Source organism: Pyricularia oryzae, chromosome 2 (genome assembly GCF_000002495.2).
Source record: "Pyricularia oryzae 70-15 chromosome 2, whole genome shotgun sequence".
Classification (NCBI taxonomy): domain Eukaryota; kingdom Fungi; phylum Ascomycota; class Sordariomycetes; order Magnaporthales; family Pyriculariaceae; genus Pyricularia; species Pyricularia oryzae.
Genome location: NC_017850.1, coordinates 2,803,885 through 2,817,786, shown reverse-complemented (window position 1 = coordinate 2,817,786; position 13,902 = coordinate 2,803,885). Strand labels below are relative to the sequence as shown.

Here is a 13,902-nt window from a genome sequence, read left to right as displayed (position 1 = left end):
ATGATCACCGAATAAGCATACAAGCTTCTTGTCCCATGAAAGACAAGAACGCACAACTCGGCAGCATCCGTAAACAATCTCGCAGAGTAAGATTGAATGGAGGTGCTAAAACCGTGGCTAGTTGAGCAACACTTACATACGTCGACCTTGGGCGTTGAATTGCGATCGACTCGCGGGAATTCCCTCCTTGGCAAGAAAGCTTGGCCACATGTCAAATCAGTCAAGGGACCACCCTGAAACGGGATTGGGGATGAGGGGACAATGCGATGCCGGTCACATGATCTGAGCCACGTGACAGACGGCAGCTTTCCAATGCGAGACTTTATCAGCCACATTCAGAATACCGGGAGAGCGATGCCCAGCTAGCCCACCTAGGTAGATAGGTAGGTACCTCTTGCAGCCGCATTCTTTTCCCGACGCGCTTAAGTCTCAGCCACAGACGCGACTTTACACCAAAAATCCCGTCGCATTGCTCGCTCTCAACCGTGTGGTTCGAGCTCTTGCAGTTGCACCCTCCACCAGACAGGCGCAGCAACAAAACTTATCTAGCACAGGAAGGAAGCTTCTGCAAGCTGCCAACCAATTCCTGCTAGCCCTGCACGGCAACCCCAGGCTTTGTCACCCAACGTTCAATCAACACCTCAGACGCCGCCTTATCGCATACATCATGGCGCAACCATTATCATCAGCGGTTCAACCGACCGACATATACGGTGGAGGTACGGTGCTTGAAACCAATTAACCCTGTCCTCTTTGACTCAACCCACTGAGTCCCTCCCCTCTCCTCCCATATCGTCACTCATCGCCCGGCAGCTACCTAACCCCCCCATGATTCGCCAATTGTACAGATGAAGTATCCGCCCTTGTTCTCGACCCGGGCTACTGTTATACACGCGCCGGCTTTGCAGGCGAGGACGTGCCAAAAAGCGTCCTCCCGTCTTTCTATGGCCACACCGAGGATGGCCGCGATCTCTTCGGTGACGACGTCATGCTGCCCCGCCCCGGCTTCGAGGTCCGCAACTACCTGAGCCGCGAAAGCATCGTCGAGGACTGGGACGTCGCCCAGAAGATGTGGGAACACATGCTCGTAAAGCGCATGCAGCCCGACCGTGCACACCTCCTGGGCCGCAAGCCGCCCAAGCCCAAGCAGTCCCAGCCACAGCAGCCTAGCAAGGACAAGGAGGGCGACGTAGAGATGGGCGGTGCGGATGGCGACGCTGCACCTGCCGCCACCGAGGAGGCTGCGGCTGCTGCGGAGGAGGATGAGCTGCTGGAACTGGCGCTGGGCGAAAACCCGCTGCTCATGACCGAGTCCCCCTGGAACACGCCCAAGGCGCGCGAAAAGGCCATCGAGCTGGCCATGGAGGGCTGGGGTGTGCCGGCCTTTTGGCTGACCAAGACGCCCGTCCTGGCAGCATTCGCGGCCGGCAAGGCCACGGCGCTGGTTGTGGACTGTGGCGGTGCCAACACGAGCGTTACCGCGGTGCACGACGGCATGGTGCTCAAACGGTCGGTACAGCGGTCCCAAGTCGGAGGCCTCTGGCTTTCGGATCAGATCCGGCGCATGTGGGATTCACAGGACCCGCGCGTCCGGGCGACGCCGCACTTCATGGTCGAGAACAAGACACCGGTCGACGCGGGTGTCGAGCCCAACGTTCGCCTGCGCAAGTTCGACTTTGATGTTCACCCTTCCTTCCGCGCATACGAGGAGGAGCGCCTCCTGACCGAGTTCAAGGAGTCGGTTGTTGAGGTCTGGCGCGGCCCGCAAAAGTTCACTGCCCCTGGGACTGAGGACTACATCAAGTCTCAGCCCGGTCGCGTCTTCGAGATGCCTGATGGCTACAACCAGATGTGGCGCGAGCAGCGGTATAAGGTTGCCGAGGGCATGTGGGATGAGGCCGCCGCATACCCTGCTGCCTCTGGCAGCAGCAGCAGCAATGGAAACGGCGCGACGTCCACACCGACTCCAGCAGGAGCAGCTGCAGCAGACGGTGCGGCCAAGGTGCAGACCATCCCAGACCTGATCAGCGCATGCCTCAACGGCGTGGACCAGGACCTGCGGCCTAATCTGCTGGCCAATGTCGTGGTTACCGGAAGCACGAGCCTGCTTAACGGCTTCAACGACCGTCTCAACGGAGAGCTGTCGGCCAAATACCCCACCCTGAGAGTCAAGCTGCACGCCGCTGGTCTGACAACCGAGAGGCGATTCGGCTCATGGATCGGTGGCAGCATCCTGTCCAGCCTGGGTACCTTCCACCAGATGTGGATCTCGCGTAAGGAGTACGAAGAGAACGGGCCGGGCATTGTGGAGAAGCGGTGCAAGTGAGACAGCAAGGCCGGCTTGGTGTGAATATGGCTGGAGGTGTAGCTGCTTTCATAATTTTTTTACTAGCAAGAGGGCGTCTCATGAGTCGAAAAGAGGAGGCAACAAAACATGGCGTCTGGCGTTTGATGTATGTGTGCGTTGGCGCGTGTGAGATATGAATGTATTTTCAGTGCCGGTCTGTTTGTGCATGATATTCCTGCCAACTATCGTGAACTCCCCGTGATTAAAGGCATTGAATTTCATGTTGTTCCTTGATTTTTGAACTACCCCAGCAATCGTACCCCCTCTGGTCCTTCCATTGGCGTTTCCGAGTCCTCCTGTTTTCCGTTTGTCCTTGCGCATGGCCCTGTTTACGTGCGACACGCACGGCACCGGGGCTTACCAGGAAGCAGGAAATGTTCCTCCACGGAGAGGGGACAGCTTTCGAATTTCCATATCCTCGCATTGTCTTGAAGGTAGGTATACACCCCGCAACAAAGCACGAGGGTCGAGTCGGCCAACTTGTTCGTCGATACAATTTTCCGCGCTTTCTCATCACGCCTAACCTTTCTCAAGCCGTCTGTCCTTAGTTCCGCGAGTGGCCTCTTTTTCACATCTCACCACACTGGGACACGATGACGTCGAGGTTCGGCACATCCTTGCCCCTGTATCCCGTCTTGGTGTTCTCCATCTTACGCACGACGTCCATGCCGTCGACGACCTTGCCAAAGACGACGTGCTTGTTGTCCAGGAACGGGGTCGTGGTAGTAGTGATGAAGAACTGGGAGCCGTTTGTGTTTGGGCCCGAGTTCTGTAAGGGGGATTTGTTGTTGCTGTCAGCAGATCGTTTCTCTGTAGCTGGTTCGGCATCGCCTGTAGTGGTGAGGGCCACTGGGCATAAGAGCGATTCGATACTTGTTATCGATACAAGATGCTGATATGAACAAATTAAACGAGCAAGAGAAACCTACCGCCATGCTCAGCAATCCAGGACCCTCATGCTTGAGCGTAAAGTTCTCATCGGCAAAGCTCTTGGTCCCATAAATGCAGGTGCTGCCAGTGCCGTCGCCGTGAAGAAAGTCGCCGCCCTGGCACATGAAGTTCGGGATGATGCGGTGGAAGCGGCTGCCCTTGTAGCCCTGGGGCCGACCTTGGGCGTTTTTGTGCTCGCCCGTGCAGTACTGGCGGAAGTTCTCAGCCGTGCGCGGCACCACGTCGGCGAAGAGCTCGAAAGTTATCCTGCCCAGCGGCTCGCCTGTATGTGAGAAAGAATGTTAAAATGTGCCGTGGAGGAAGGATTTTTGATGGCTGGAGTGACTGGTTGACAAGCAATATCGGTGTCCATATTATACAAGAATGTACTCTATATCATTCCATCTCGACCTCGGACACAGGGAGACAAGTCTGTGTCGAGGTCACAGAATCAACGCGTTACTAACTTACCTCCTAGTGTCATGTCAAAGAAAACGCTATTCCAAGCAACCAGGGTCAGTCCTCAGTCCAAATAAGAGTGGCAATATTCCGAGACGGGAATATACTACGAAACATCCACACGAGGAAGCAATTTGGGCTCAGAGTGGAATTGAGATGATGGACACGTACAGTGGGTTCCCCGATTCGGGGAGTTTTGTCGGCGGCATCTTGACAAGGACCTAATTTGTGTTTATGGTAGGCACACCTTTGGCACCTTTTGGAATCAGAATATTTGCTTCAGTTCACAGTGTGTCGTATCAACCATCCACCACACGCGTCGCGTTTTCTCGGTTCCGAATCGCCGAAAAAGGCGCAGGTAAAAAAACAAGCCCCGCCCCCGTTTTCGGTCGGCATGTCGGTGAAGAGTGGATTCCCCCGCGTCTGCGGGTGCGGGATAATATGTGGAGAACCCGGGCTACAGCGGGCAATTTTTTTTTGGGAATCTACATAGTGCAGTGTAGCATCTATGACAAACTTCCCATCTCTCACTCCCCCTCCCTTTCCCTCATTGCATGGATTAAAACCAAGCCTCGCAAGATTGCGCAAGCTCTTGGGTAGGTGGCGATGCTATCGCATTCTCTGATCGGCTGCAACCCATCAATCGTTACCATTCGACAAGCGATAAGGGAAGGAGGTGGAAAAAAGCAATAGCGCGTCGAAAGGCACATGACTTCATAGGCTTTTTGCAAGTAATGTAAGACACCGATGTGATATCATCGTTACTGGCTGTTGACAAATAATTACAGGTCGGGTTTTACGGTTAGGTACCTGTTCAAGCTGTTGCTCCCCCTGGTGCGATTACATTTTCATTACACCTCCATTTTTTCGCCCAGTGGCAATGTAATTAATACTTGGAAAAACAAGTTGCATGCATGATGAGCGGATCGAGGTCAAGTGCCGATGCGCCCACGCGTGCCTTTCATCTGTTTGTCGATCGCTCCTGTCCCACTGTACCACATTCAAAATTCCATGGCTATTGTCGGACCATGCACCCCCTCCATTTCCCCTCACATTTTCCATGTGTCGGCGAAGTAATCCGCCCGATGCCGAGATTCGCGAGAGTGCCTGAATATCTTGCGAATCTTCTGCAACGACAGTTTACCGTAGCTAGTCTAGTTCTGTTGTGCTTCTCTTGGGTTGACGGAAACGGGAATAAGGGTGTCCGCTAAAGTGTTGGTACAAAACGCCCACCGGGAAACCCGATATCCAATTCTTTTTTCGTCCTGCATGTTACTTCGTAGCTACCCACGTGCCGGATGAGGCACTATAAGGCCCAACAGACCTACAGTAGTTCAGCGGAGGTATACTACAGTGTTAGCATCTGAATGGCCAGTCCAAAACGGGATGTTGGCTTTGTTAGCCAGTAGCCACCGTGCCGGCTGCAGTGTTGTGCCTTGGTGCTCAAGTACGGCGTACTGCCACCAGCCCAGTCCAGACCCTCAGCTCATGCACACACAAACCCTGAAAGCACCAGCGAGCGGCTTGGCGGCAAGCGGTGTTGGTAAGCAGAGTCGAGAGAGACCCTTGAAGCTAAACCCAAAAAATACAGCCCTGCTTACCCAGACGTCCCGACCTTACCGACGCCGGGAACCGATAACTGGCGACTGAGTCGCCAAAACAATCGACAAAATGTACGTGGACTTTGTGGCTCAGACGCGGGGGCCAAACGTGTGTAGCTGAGCGTGCTTGGCTTAGGTACATTGACAGGTCTTGGGGAGAACAAGAAAGGTCTCAGCTTGTTAGCTCGTCCCGCCAAGCCAAGCGGCCATCCTTTTTTTTCTTTCCCCTTGTGCCCCTCTGTTTTTCTCTTCAAGTACCTTTCGAGCACGAGATGACAGATGTCAGACTACAGCTAGTTCTAGTATCCATGGGCAGGGGCAAAGAATACGGTATCAACGAAAGAAAACCAACGCCATCTCATCCAAGGCCACGCGAGTGTGCGGTGGGATCAATGACCGAACCATAACAAGTAGAAAAACACCACAAAAGCGCAGTCAAAATAAACGACGCGAATGTTTACAAAGTAGTATTCACGCACAATAATGAAGTATCCGGATAAGCAGAATAGAACCGATTGTCCCGCAAAATCCCCCGTGGGGTGGATGAATTGCGCACAAAATCGGAAGGTCGTTCCGCGGCTATCGGTTGTCCCGCATAGCTGAGCCAGGCCCTAGAACTAGTCTAGAGTCCAGAAAAGCTAACGGAAGCTTGCCAAGGAGGGGGGAAGCAAGCGAGGTTGGCAGACTGCTCTGTTTGATTGGGGATCCTGGATTCCAAGTATCATGTACCTATAGGCTGTAGGCTGTACCTACCTTAACCGGCCTGGTAAATACCATTCGCTTCAATCGGACTTTTAACAAACATAGGTATTGTTGGCGAGGTATGAGTTTTGCCTTCACTAAGGATGCATCGGGAAGGTGGGAGGATGTGATTACTCAAGTCTCTACGTAGTAGTGGGTAGAAAATGTCTTTGGATCAAAACTCTGGCGTCATGAACCTGGGATGGCCGCGGCCCGGGGATCTAGAAGAAGGTTTGTTTCTTTTCATTGACTTGAGCCGGTATTGTTTAGTTCTTTTGCTCCCAAAAGCAGGAAAAAGTGTGAAAAAAAGGTGATATTTTGGCGTCGCCTGCGGGTGACCGTTTCCGTACAACGAGCGAAAACCTTGGGACAGGAATCGAGTGGATGTCAGCGGCTGACTATTCGCATGTGTGCATCCTTGCACTAGCTGCCAACCACTTTGCCCTATTGCATACCTACTTTTTATATACTTCGTGCGTAAATACCTATCGGGATAATGATCAGTGTCTCTGAGAGGGACAAAAAACAGGCTCGTTGCTGGTCGCGTGTTTGGTTTCCAGATAAATGGGACGAGACAAAATGGTCCGTCCACAATATCACCGTATTTCATACTCCGTAAAACCTACCGGTTCCACCGACCAGTCCCGTCCCTATACAAGGTTCAATCAGTGTTGGGTACGATGCACGCGAGAGAGTATTAGCTGGGCTTATTCGGAGTAATTGTAATGGCGGGCATATCCCCGGCAACAAGTGAGCACGTAATGGGTATCTTAGGCCCTACCGCCCTTTTTAGGGTTGACCGCGATTGCTTTGTCAAGTCTAGAACTAGGGAGTCGATCTAGCTATATGGCTGGAGATCGACAAACAGGTATCCCTGATTTTATTTGGTATTTTTGGTAAATGCAAGTTTGCCGCAAAATTGACATGAGAATACCGTAAACCGCTTTCACTTACGAAAAAGATATATAAACGAAGAAATGTAAGGATTGAAAGGGAGAGAACAGGCAGATGTGAAGACCGCAGCAAGAATAAAATCAAATCAAAATACCTCCTCGCTCGCCGGAATGTCCGAAAGAAAGGCTACAGGGAAAGCATTGAGTTCAAGGGGTTCACTCTTGTTTCGACCGACGGGATCGCCATGCATAATAAATAGTAGGATACAGGAACGACACCGCCGCCACGCCGGGATACTCGGTTAGGGGTTGGTTATCAGACCAGGAGTGTCTTCGGTGCAGCACACTGATCAAACCACCCACCACACATGGCAGCACTGGTTACGCTTTCAATGAGTATCGGCAGTCGATTGTGAACTCTCAATTAGAACTAGTATTTCGAATGCTATATGTGAAATGGGAAACGCAATCGAAATTTACGAGGTTGTCAGGACAGGAGGGAGCCAAGAGCATATCAATCAAAAGTAAAGTAATCTAAACAAAAAGCAAAGGTAAAACACGGGCTTCCCGTGCGACCCTCTTCTTCATCCCATTAATCTCCACCAGATCGTCGTCATGTGTCTGTCTGTCTTGACTCTGTACGAGGGCCCAGTAGTGCACAAGCAAGGGAAGAGTCTCCAACAAGGGATGACGGACAAACAGTGCACAAATAAGTTTTTTGTACTGACTAAAGACCGCCCACCCTTCCTTGGTCATCCCTTTCGTTCATCCGCAAGCGCGCTCCGGCCTCGGGTTTTCGGATCTAGTTGCGAGCTCAGAATTGTTTCGACAACGTAAAAAGGCCATTCTTCGTGACGATTTCCTCGGACGACGAAATCTGACGTATGATGTACCGAAACCATCTACCACTAGGAATATGTGACAATTGAGTACGTTACGGTATTGAGTGTGCTGCTGGATTGTTGTTAGTCGCTCGTACACTAGGTCAGGGGAGGCAGACAGAATGACAGGTTATCAATTAAACAGTCGGTCAGACATGTTTTCTAGTGCCAACAGATTGGTTGCCGACCGATTGGGAGAGAGACCACAAAAAAAAAAAAAAAGCTACGTAGTCGTAAGCCGCGAGCACAATCCTGGAACGGCGTGAACCGGCTTTTAGGCACTAGCGGATGTGAGACAGCAGGCATCGTCCTGGACTAAATCGCCGGGTAGTGTGATGTTTGAAAGCTTTCAGGGTTAGTACGGGGGCCTGCCACCTACCAAAATTATTAGACACTGTACGTGCGCGTTGGCACCGTGCGTCGTATCCATCTTACTCGCTCGAGTGGTATAACACGATACGCCCGTGGAGAGGAAACTTTTGGCTGATGTTGTCATGCCCGCAAGAAACCAGAAAGTACATCTGGTAGCATCACCATTGGTTGCAGACAGACAAACAAACGCGCAGTAAATCGAAAATTCACTTCAGACAAACCAACGGACCGGGTAAATGTGATACGAAAAGGAAAAAAAAGGCATTAAGTTAGGTTTGTTCTCCCAAAAACTCGTTCGCCCTTGCTTCATGAACGTCCCGAAAATAGTACGTAGCATTAGAATACTGTATCAAATTATAGTCACGACGAACTATCGACCCAAACGAGAGAAGCGAGGCTTGTAGCCGCCCGCATTTGTAGATCTGTGCACCAATCAATGTTCCCTCAACTCTCTCGCAAGCGCATGAATTTGTACAGGGCCCGCCTAGCTTGACAGAAAGGGATCGGCAGCCCGCCCTTTCCAGCTGTGACAGGGCAAACAACAACAGTGCTTTTTTGTCGCCCGTCATGTAATCTACCTTGTCTAGGTAGTTATACATGTTCGAACTAGTTGGTTCAAGCTACGGTACCCAAGGGAAAGGTAACGCTGGTAGCCTTGCCGTAAGTGAAGGTACGAAGTAGTCAGCGAACGTAAGTAGTAACCTACCTAAATAATTCTACTACAGTAGTTGACTTGTCTGGCCAATATCAAAAGGACCGGAACGACTGTTGGCGTTGCTCTTGACAACACATTTCCGCGCCAAGCAGTACTACTGATTTGGGATAAGGAGGAGAAAATAAGGAGAGGAAGGCATCACGACTGAAAAAAGAGAGAGTCGTTTCAATGATTTATTAGCAAACATACTATACTAAATACCGGTAAATCGGGTCTGGGCAGAAGACTCGAGATCGTCGTTCACACTGTTTGACATCAACCACGCTTTTCAGGCACTTGAATGCCTACCTTACCTTATCCGTATATAAGTAAAGTACTGTAACCGCCGTGACTTCAATGCGGAGGACGATGCGCCTGAGCGCTCCATCCCCTCCCCAGGAACCCCCTCTTTCTCGGCGTGCGTCGATGTGAGGTTGGCTCCACTATACCTTGCTTCTTCTTGGCTCAATCTGGCTCTTGGTACTCATGTGGTTCCAAAACTCACCCCCCCACCCAACCCGACACCACAGACCCCATTCCCTGCTCCGCCCCGTCAAGCCGTCCACTAGAACGCCCCTGTAACGGGCTTACAGGCGCCCGCCCTGTACAAACCCGCCCAATTCCAGTTTCCTCTTCTATTTCGCCCCTACCACAGGATTTCTATGCTATTTGCTTGCTTTCCACCACCCACTCGGTCCCGGTCCTCTTCCCATTCCTTCTCCACCGTTTTGACATTACGTTCGTGTACCTCTGCAAACACCCCCCAAAAGTCAAAACCCAGGCCGTCCTCAACCTCTTCGCGTCGACGTCGTTTTAGGCATCTGCGCCGAGGGTTATTTTTATTATCACTTGCTGTCAAGTCAGTTGAGTGATAATCCGAGGGCTTAAATTCTGTTGTTTGATCGCATCGGTGGCCCGTATTTTCACGAATCTCGATCAGGCCTGCACTGTATGCAATTGACTTTGACGACAACGGCCATTTAGCGGCTCGACCACCGCCCATCGGCCTCAACGACAATCTCGGGAACTTTCGAGCTGTTCATCCTCCGATCGATGGTTTCCCGACAGCGAAACCCCGTGTACGATCTCAATAATCACGGCGAGCCCTCGTCGCTCAGGCCCTCGTCGCCATGGCTGTCATAACTCCTGAACTCGTTTCTGAGGGCATTAGGCTCATTGTTCGGCAGGTCACGTCCTCAGACTCGCCTTCACCAACCTCTACACCATCGTCGACATCGAGCAATCCATCTCCTACCGATTCGGGCAATCCAGGACAGGGACCACCGGGTAACGGCAGCCCTGGTGGTAATAACAACGGCAATGGCAGCAACGGGAGCTCGCCATTACTGTTTTTCGTCGCACTTGGATTCGGAGTGGTGTTCACGAACCTATGGTAAGCCGAAATCTGCATAGTTCATCTACGAACAATTGGGCTGTTTGGCTGCACACGGTACAAGAGGGACCGGTGGATGGGCTCAAACTGTTCGGCAAATGCTTTGTCTGCCGATGGCCGACGAACCAGGGACGCCCAGAGAACAAGGGCATTGTGGGAAATGAACTGGACCAAAGTGTTGATGTCAAAATATCTACAAACAGGATCATCGTCGGTGTCAAGTACTGCTTCCGGTACAACGCCCGTAATCGCGCAATGCGTGTGAACGAGGATGGCGAACCTATTACCCTGGAAAATATGCCGCGCCCTCATCGGCGTCGGCGTGAAAAGAAGCTCATGACCATGGACGAGGTCAATGAAAAGTTTCCGATGCAAAAGTACAAAAGCTGGGTCGCCTCCAGAGCCCAAGAAGGACTGCCTACGCGCGGTGGCGTCTCTGCTCCACCGAGCAGGGCGAACAGCGTACGGTCTGTAGAGGGTGTTGTGCCTGTCGACAAGGAAAGACACAGCAGCGATCATGATCGGCCGACGACTAGTACGAGTGTACCCGCTCGTGGCGATAACAATGAAAATGAGAAGTTGGCAATGGCAAACGAGGCGAAGGAGAGCAGTTCTGGAAGCGGGACAACCGATCCCAAAGATGCCATGGGATCTGCACCACAAACGAACGGCACAGAGTCGAAGACGGACAGGAGGCAGTCGCATGACCAAGCCTCCGACGAGGAAGAGGACGACCACATTACCGCTGCCATCCCACCAGAACTGCTCGAATCATCTGGAGACACCTGCGCAATCTGCATAGATACCTTGGAAGACGATGACGACGTTCGCGGTTTGACATGTGGACATGCCTTTCACGCAGTTTGCGTCGATCCTTGGCTGACGTCGCGACGGGCTTGCTGCCCATTGTGCAAAGCCGACTACTATACACCAAAACCACGCCCAGTCGTGGAAGGTGCTGAGGGCGTCGGTGCAACGGGCGTGGTCACTGTGGTACTTCCCGACCAGAATGGCAGGAGGATGAACATGCCAAGTCGACCAAGTAACACTTGGACTTCGTTCATGACGAGGCGAACAAACACAGGCGGGCAGCAGGTGCAGCAGCAACCTCAAACCGCATCTGCCGGTTCCGACTCGGGCAGACCTGGGCTGTTCACCCGTTTAAGGGCACAGCGCAACGACGGTCCCCCGACTATGAGTGGCGCTGCCCAAGTGCATGCGCCATCCCAAAATGATCCATCGAGCAACAATGGCGGTTTCTTTGGACGATTTAGAAGACAGCCTGCTTCCGGGGCGGCACAACCAGCGACGTCAGGCGTTTCAGCAGAGATGACCACTCCGTCTCAGCTTGAGGCGGGAACGCAGAACGTTGCCGCCAGGTGATGAGCGTGGTACTTTTTTTTTGAAGAATCTCGACTTCACTCTGCATCCTGAAGTGCGGGTTCGTCCCGGGAAGAATCTTTGGGCTATCCAGATACGAATTCGTACACAACTACAAACACACAAATGTATATTTGCACCTAGACTCCAACTCTCTGGGGCCATCTATTTCCATATTCTCTCCTTTAAGCGATATGTTTGCCGCGAAACTTGATTTTCGTCATCCCCGCACATTTGTTTTCCTCTATTTGTCTTTTGCATAGCAACGAAGGGAGGTTTATTAGTTAGTGATTCGGTCCTTTCCCAATCGAAGTGTGCCTCGTTGTCACTAAACTTTTGCGTTGATGTTTTCTTTCACGTTACCGAGGTCCCCAAAATTTTGCCTTTTTTTCCATCTCGTCTTGAAGTTCGCTCTCGCATAACATGCTCTGGGCTCAATCAGCACGTGGTATTGTTTGTGCTGCCCTATTACATAGCTAGTGTTGACAAGGAGAGACCCTGCCTGATTGCCCGTCAACAACTACCAGGCTGTGTTCAAGGCAAGGGGAGGCAGAGGCCATGAGAGACAGGTAGGCTCGGGAGCAAAATTTCAGGAAGGCTTTGTAGATTTGTTGTCTTTTTTGAAGACGTTGAAAGAATAGTGCCAATTAGATCAAGGCCAAAAGATTCTCAGAGACAGACAGCATTTTGATCGAGCATTCGTGTCACGTTTTACTTTTGGTTTTGGGCTACAAGACTACCAACCAGTCCCATTTGGTATCTGGCTTAAATGTTCATCCATCACAAGTATTTTCCTTTGCTGAACCTACCGCCAAAGTCGGCAGCCTGCTTCCTCAGGTCCCTCATCTGGGCGTTGGTGACCCTCCCGCCGACGGCCATGTCCTTTTCGCGATCAAACGCCCTCTTGCTGGGGTCGTCCTCCTCGGCGGCCGTCCTCGCTCCGCCATTGGCCTTGCGTTTGGCTTGGTGCTCTTCGTACAGCGACTTGCCGCGCGTCTGGGAAGTGTAGGCGCGGATGGCGGCGTCGCGCGCATCAACACCGGGGTTCTTGTTGGCTGTGGTCGCCGCCGACGACGAAGACGAAGACGCATCCGGCCCGCGGCGCGAGAGGATGCGGTCCTTGCGCTCCTGGGCCGTCTCTGTCCACATCGAACCAATCTCGCCAGGGTTCTGGCCCGCGGACGACGTGGCGGCGCGGCCGGTCGCGAAGCCCTTGGCCCGGATCTTGGTCGGGTCCGGCTTGTTGGTCGGCGGCGGCGGGCGAATCATCCAGTCGTCGCGCTTCGTGGGTGGTGCCGCCGCAGCCGCCGCCTTCTCGGCGTCTTGGGCTAGCCTGGCCGACGCAGCTGCTGAGGCGGCTGCACGCTGTGCTGCCTGCGCCGACGTGGGCAGCGCGGGCCCGTAGTCGTCGTCGTCATCGGAGTCTTCATCTGATGAGGGTGAGTGTGGTGGCCGCTCTGAGAAGGCCGCGGGCGGTGCAGCTGGGCCGAGCACGCGCCTTGCCGGCTGTTCTGATCTTGAATGTTGGTCGGCTTCTGATTCTGTATGTTGTGCTGGTGGCATGGAGGGACCCGCGGCGCGGGGACCTGGAGGCTTGTTGTTGTTGTTGTCGGTAGGTGCAGAGGGTGTAGGGAGTGTGGGGCCGGCTGCGGCGGCGCTGGGGCCAAAGTCGTCGTCTGAGGAATCATCGTCCAGATCAATCTCGTCGTCGTTGGTGAGTCGCGATATCTTGGAGGGTGGTTGTGAAGGACCGCCCGCCGCCTTGCTGTCGTCGTCGTCGTCGTCGTCGTCGTCGTCGACTGGCGTGCGCTTGCGCTTTGTGAGGTGTAGTGGAAGCTGGGGGCCTATTGACGACATCTTATGTTTGCTTTGGGGGTTGGTGTATGCCCTGGTAACTTGAAGCAAGGTGAATTGTGAGTTCACCAAAATTGCGTCAGGTAAGACAAGGCGATGAATGACTACAGGAGACGCGCTTGGTTCGTTCGATTCTGAGCTTCCAAGCATCTGGGGAAACCCCGGTCGCGTAAAGTGGAGGAGCTTAAACTACTACGGAGTAGGTAGGTAGGTAGGTAGGTAGGTATGTAATTACGTTGCACAAACACCGATGGAGTACTTTACGTGGATTTTTTTTTTTTTTTTTGACAATTGGTCAAGCGTGTATCAACGAATCCGGTCATATGGAAATGATAAAATGTCTTACTATGTACTCAT

At 52.6% G+C, this 13,902-nt stretch overlaps 4 protein-coding genes across 4 annotated transcripts; 2 read left to right on the top strand and 2 right to left on the bottom strand.

The window, feature by feature from the left end:
* The first annotated feature begins 380 nt into the window (after nucleotides 1-380).
* Nucleotides 381-2,654, top strand: MGG_11256 (actl6a protein). Its single transcript, XM_003714098.1, has 2 exons — nucleotides 381-719; nucleotides 849-2,654. Exons 1-2 carry the CDS (start codon nucleotides 668-670, stop codon nucleotides 2,324-2,326), a joined length of 1,530 nt encoding a protein of 509 aa, XP_003714146.1. The 5' UTR covers nucleotides 381-667; the 3' UTR covers nucleotides 2,327-2,654.
* Nucleotides 2,347-4,118, bottom strand: MGG_11257 (peptidyl-prolyl cis-trans isomerase H). The gene is made up of 4 exons (XM_003714097.1): nucleotides 3,908-4,118; nucleotides 3,749-3,774; nucleotides 3,277-3,560; nucleotides 2,347-3,116 (listed from the first exon to the last, which is right to left on the bottom strand). The coding sequence occupies exons 1-4, from the start codon at nucleotides 3,943-3,945 to the stop codon at nucleotides 2,916-2,918; spliced, it is 549 nt and encodes a 182-aa protein (XP_003714145.1). The 5' UTR covers nucleotides 3,946-4,118; the 3' UTR covers nucleotides 2,347-2,915.
* A 5,402-nt stretch (nucleotides 4,119-9,520) lies between these two features.
* MGG_01240 (RING-8 protein) lies at nucleotides 9,521-12,351 on the top strand. The gene is made up of 2 exons (XM_003714096.1): nucleotides 9,521-10,311; nucleotides 10,515-12,351. The coding sequence occupies exons 1-2, from the start codon at nucleotides 10,049-10,051 to the stop codon at nucleotides 11,692-11,694; spliced, it is 1,443 nt and encodes a 480-aa protein (XP_003714144.1). The 5' UTR covers nucleotides 9,521-10,048; the 3' UTR covers nucleotides 11,695-12,351.
* Nucleotides 12,230-13,548, bottom strand: MGG_01239 (uncharacterized protein; the record flags this gene model as incomplete). Its single annotated transcript, XM_003714095.1, has 1 exon — nucleotides 12,230-13,548. One exon carries the CDS (start codon nucleotides 13,546-13,548, stop codon nucleotides 12,472-12,474), a length of 1,077 nt encoding a protein of 358 aa, XP_003714143.1. The 3' UTR covers nucleotides 12,230-12,471.
* Nucleotides 13,549-13,902: the final 354 nt, after the last annotated feature.

Bases quoted from the DNA above. Each gene is read 5' to 3' on its own strand.
- MGG_11256 (XM_003714098.1), top strand. From the start codon at position 668: ATGGCGCAACCATTATCATCAGCGGTTCAACCGACCGACATATACGGT. The intron at 720-848 runs GTACGGTGCTTG...CCAATTGTACAG, and splicing joins GACCGACATATACGGTGGAG to ATGAAGTATCCGCCCTTGTT.
- MGG_01240 (XM_003714096.1), top strand. From the start codon at position 10,049: ATGGCTGTCATAACTCCTGAACTCGTTTCTGAGGGCATTAGGCTCATT. The intron at 10,312-10,514 runs GTAAGCCGAAAT...ATCTACAAACAG, and splicing joins GTGGTGTTCACGAACCTATG to GATCATCGTCGGTGTCAAGT.
- MGG_11257 (XM_003714097.1), bottom strand. From the start codon at position 3,945: ATGCCGCCGACAAAACTCCCCGAATCGGGGAACCCACT. The intron at 3,775-3,907 runs GTACGTGTCCAT...TGCTTGGAATAG, and splicing joins CCCGAATCGGGGAACCCACT to CGTTTTCTTTGACATGACAC. The intron at 3,561-3,748 runs GTAAGTTAGTAA...TCTCACATACAG, and splicing joins CTTTGACATGACACTAGGAG to GCGAGCCGCTGGGCAGGATA.